Source organism: the organism of the source record quoted next, unplaced genomic scaffold (assembly GCF_019419815.1).
Source record: "Pyrus x bretschneideri cultivar Hongxiangsu unplaced genomic scaffold, Pyrus_bretschneideri_v1 Contig18, whole genome shotgun sequence".
Taxonomy (NCBI): Eukaryota; Viridiplantae; Streptophyta; class Magnoliopsida; order Rosales; family Rosaceae; genus Pyrus; species Pyrus x bretschneideri.
This window is the reverse complement of record NW_025999479.1, coordinates 3,652,501-3,656,889: the sequence shown is the minus strand read 5'-3', so window position 1 is coordinate 3,656,889 and position 4,389 is coordinate 3,652,501. Positions and strand designations below refer to the sequence as shown.

At 39.6% G+C, this 4,389-nt stretch overlaps 1 protein-coding gene across 2 annotated transcripts; it reads left to right on the top strand.

Annotated features, from left to right (window-relative positions):
- Positions 1-349: 349 nt before the first annotated feature.
- LOC125476169 (haloacid dehalogenase-like hydrolase domain-containing protein At4g39970) lies at positions 350-3,354 on the top strand. Of its 2 annotated transcripts, XM_048581951.1 has the most exons (11): positions 350-755; positions 842-935; positions 1,220-1,264; positions 1,415-1,465; positions 1,686-1,760; positions 1,879-1,912; positions 2,376-2,431; positions 2,624-2,683; positions 2,826-2,885; positions 2,984-3,030; positions 3,124-3,354. In XM_048581951.1, exons 1-11 carry the CDS (start codon positions 403-405, stop codon positions 3,170-3,172), a joined length of 924 nt encoding a protein of 307 aa, XP_048437908.1. In that variant the 5' UTR covers positions 350-402; the 3' UTR covers positions 3,173-3,354. The 2 variants fall into 2 exon arrangements, 1 of the variants encoding a protein (XP_048437908.1); XR_007257516.1 differs by lacking the exon at positions 2,376-2,431.
- Positions 3,355-4,389: the final 1,035 nt, after the last annotated feature.

The following is a 4,389-nucleotide window of genomic DNA, read 5'->3' as shown; positions in this document are numbered from 1 at the left end:
TCGTAACACATCTAACCTCGGATGACCTTAGGCGTGGGTAAGGAGCAATTTTTCGGTGTACCCGGCACACCAAATTTTTTTGGTGTACCCTCACTCATAATGGTGAGGGTGCACCAAAAAAAATTGGTGCACCCTCACTTTTTGTACACCAAAAAATTTCTAATGAGTGAGGGTACACCAAAAAAATTTGGTGTACCCGGTACACCTAAAAATTTTTCGTGGGTAAGGGACCTGATGTGTACTCTCTTATCCTTCATTTTTTTTTCAACTATTTAAGGCGGAAAACTATAGGAAAATTTGGAGGTTCATAAGGGTCGTGCTTCACCCGCTAAACTACGACGACATCCCAAAGCCACAGGAACCCAACCCCTCCCATCCCAACCCAAGCACAGCCAGCCAGACATGGCGTGTATCACGATCCCTCTCTCTTCCTCCTCCTCTTCCTCTTTTATACTCTCGCACACAACCCTCGTTCGGTTCCGAACCCCCAGAAATCTTTCCATCTCCTCCACACGAAAACGGCTCTCACTCTCAGTCTCGGTCTCAGCTTCCTCCTCTGCTCTCCAAGCTCTGATTTTCGACTGCGACGGCGTAATACTCGAGTCCGAGCACTTGCACCGCCAAGCTTACAACGAGGCCTTCGCTCACTTCAATGTCCGCTGCTCTTCCTCTGCCTCTCAACCCCTCAACTGGGACCTCCACTTCTACGATCAGCTCCAGAACCAAATCGGCGGTGGCAAACCCAAAATGCGATGGTCTCTCTCTCTCTAATTTTCTCCAAAGATTGAAACTTTGGATTTTGTTTTCTTCTTTGATTGAATTCGGGTTTGGGTTGTTTAAGGTACTTTAAGGAGCACGGTTGGCCGTCGTCCACAATCTTCGAGAAGCCTCCGGAAGACGATGAGGGCCGAGCCAAGATCATTGATACTATTCAGGTTCTAATTTTGCTTGTTCTAGTTGTATGGCTTCTGAGAAAAAGAATTTCCGGATTGTTTTCTTAGTTTTAAATTCCTCTAATCAATGGCATGTTTGGGTTAAACTTGTTAGAAATTTTGTAGCTCATTTAAAAATCCTTCCACTGTCAGTGCATTGAGATTGTTGTTACTTTTATCTTTTTGTCGTGAATTTGCAGTTTGCGTTTTCAAATCTTGAGCATAGATCGGTTTTGAATTATATGTACTTTTATTCGTAGTATGTTGATCCTTTTATCGTCTTGTAGGATTGGAAAACTGAAAGGTACAAAGAAATTATCAAATCCGGAACTGTAAGGAGACATCTGTACTTGCTGCATTTTGGTTCTCCTGTTGATCCTTGTTCTTTTCGAACAAATTATCGGTTATGTTGAAATTGAATAAATAACTCGTAGCGATATAGACTTGTGAACTTTGTTTTATTGTCTTTCTTTTTTGACCAGGTGGAACCAAGACCAGGAGTTTTAAGATTGATGGATGAGGCCAAGGCTTCTGTAAGCTAATGTTTACTATTCAAAAGTTTAATTTCTTGTAACAGTACTTTTAAATCCACTTATGTTATATGCATCCCTTTATCCCCGATTCAATTCCAAGAACATCTATTTACATTTTATGTATTGGTTTGTTTCTCTTCCGCTGTCGTTAGCATCTGCTTTCTTGCATTAAACTGCATTTTTTATGCTTGTAAGAGTAATCTCTGTCTGATTGTTGTAGGGGAAAAAGCTTGCTGTTTGCTCTGCAGCAACTAAAAGTTCAGTAATTCTATGTCTTGAAAACCTTATAGGAATTGTAAGCCTTTTTCCTCAACATTTTCGTTAACTTAATGCAGTTCAAACTTAGAACCAGCTGTATTTGCTTCTTCGTTAGTACCAAATGTGCTCATCAATTTATACATTCCTGACTGTAGGAGCGTTTTCAGGGTCTTGATTGCTTCCTTGCTGGTATGTTGATTACTTTTGAACTTCGAAATCCTTGTATAAATTGTTTCGGTCGAAATTTTGTGAGACGTGTCATTACACATTAATAACCCTTATCTGGTTCTTCATATTCATGTTTAACATGTCAATTACCCTGAGTAGGATTAGTTGTATGACAATATATGGTGCATTAATGCCTAAAGAATTCTTTAAATCCCAATGAGAAAACAAGGCCCAACAACAACATATGGACTTAGAATGTGTTACAAACCGAGCTATAAAATATTACACATGTATTTTTATTTAATAAAAACCGCCTAAGCCACTAGGCATCAGGCTCCTTCCCGCCACCTGACTACCGCCTTGCAATTTTAAGAACATTGCTTGCAGGTTTATCAAATCACATTGAACGTTTCATGTTTGAATTAGTTTATTAAAAAAGAATTAGACTTTTGAATTCCCTGTCTGGTGTGGTTTTTGTGTGAAGGTGATGATGTAAAGGAAAAAAAGCCTGATCCTTTAATTTATATTACTGCTGCCAAGGTCAGTAATCTAACATCCTAAATTTAAACTTCCAAATATGAATTCAGCAGTCATTTATGATCAACAATTTATATTTTGTAAGGATTCTCCTCAATAACATGAAAAATTCTATGGTGCTGCGCAGTATGGATTACTCTTCACTTTTAACTGTTTGATCTTGGTTTTTGTGTAACTACATTGTTTGCCTTCCAGAGACTTGGAGTCTCGGAGAAAGATTGTTTGGTGGTGGAGGACAGTGTTATTGGTCTACAGGTAGATCCTCATTTTTCTGTAATATTCAGTTACTAATTATTCTTAACCGTTGTGTTTACGCGTAATTCTTCTCTTTTTGTCATTTGTGTATTCAATTCCCTTCACTAAACATGGCTAATGTTTTGTTTTTGGGTAATGTCAGGCAGCAACAAAAGCTGGGATGTCATGTGTCATTACCTACACCTCTTCAACAGCTGAGCAGGTGAGGCTTCCTACTCTATAGTCATCTTAAACGAAGGATTTCGTCGACATGACCCACGGTATGAGATAATTGACCCTCCTTTGTTTTTATTCTATTAGGATTTCAAAGATGCAATAGCAATCTACCCTGACTTGAGTAGCATAAGGTATGGGAGTCATCTTCTTCTTTAGTGAATGCATTGTTTTCCTTGTATTGTTTGGCATACTTACACATGGTTCGTACTTACGATTCTTTGCAGACTGAAAGATTTGGAATTATTACTTCATAACGCTGCCATTGCCAATTAGGAAAGTTCTTGCACTTCTTGGATTCAAACAACTTGTTTAGCATCTGTAGAATTAAGGGGTGAAACCATCCGGCATGGTCTTTTCGTTGAACTTGTCATTTACAAATGGCTCTGTATGTTGTATTCATTAACAGCTTACATGTACAGATGGAAAATAATGAAGGGAAATATGGATTTCATTCATAGCAAGTCTCCGTAAACTGTAAGACAGTTGTTTATATATAGGGCTTTCATGATCAGAGACACCAAACCAAACATAAACAAAGACAACATAAACATGAACTTAAATCAAATAAACCCTCATCAACAAACACATTTGATACTTCTCCATAAGGAACCAAAGGTTTGTTCCTCACTTCCCACATTGGAGAGCCTCAATCAATCTCTCGAAATTATTGTACGATGATCCTTTGCCGTGGATATCCATAGCTTCGACATTCTTCCATTCCTTTGCCTTGGCCCTCATCTTCATCCCCTCTTCTCCGTCAAGCATTTTCTTAACGGGGCCTTCAACTTCATCTCGCTTCACATCGGGGCTCACCTCCACTCCCATTTCCCAGGCAGTGCATGTGCATCGACAATTCGTTTGTTGCACACCTTCAGATATTGTCTCAAGAGTATAATTGCAACCACTGATAAAAATGCCCCCAACAGATCGACCGGCCTACACTCGGTCCTGTGCACACGTTGCCATGTAACCCCTACCTAAACCTCCAAAAAAATTCATTGGGTAAAGTAGTGGAGTCTCCCTGTACCACGTCATCCCTAACGATCCACAAAAACGGGTGCTTGCTATTTGCCACCCCCACGAAACTCTTTGAGATGGGGTCTGTCATCGTAGTTACGCTGCCATAATTTATATACACAACTTTTTTTGTTTTTTTTTTTTTTTTTTGGGTCAAGTAAGATATCTTCCATTACATTAAAAACTAGTAAAAGGCCCAAAAAGAACTAGGTAAACAATTATATATAATGGAAAAGGTCCAAGCAAAATGAGAGCTGCAAACGGGAGGCCTACACAAGTTTAGGCATGAAGGCTGCAAAAACAAACAACAAAAAACCTAATCTCCAGCAGCAAAAACCACGCCGCCACCACAGTCAAATCCTTGGAGGAAGCCAAACTCTGAGCCGAGAGAGTAGACACCAGATCCAAGTCACCTTCACGAACCTCTGCATATACATACAAATAAAGTATCATACGGGTAGTGAGTGAGGCTA

Excerpts from the sequence above, each read along its gene's own strand:
- LOC125476169 (XM_048581951.1), top strand. The coding sequence starts at position 403 with ATGGCGTGTATCACGATCCCTCTCTCTTCCTCCTCCTCTTCCTCTTTT. Across the intron at positions 1,265-1,414 it reads AAATTATCAAATCCGGAACT|GTGGAACCAAGACCAGGAGT; the intron begins GTAAGGAGACAT and ends TTTTTTGACCAG. Across the intron at positions 1,761-1,878 it reads TTGAAAACCTTATAGGAATT|GAGCGTTTTCAGGGTCTTGA; the intron begins GTAAGCCTTTTT and ends TCCTGACTGTAG.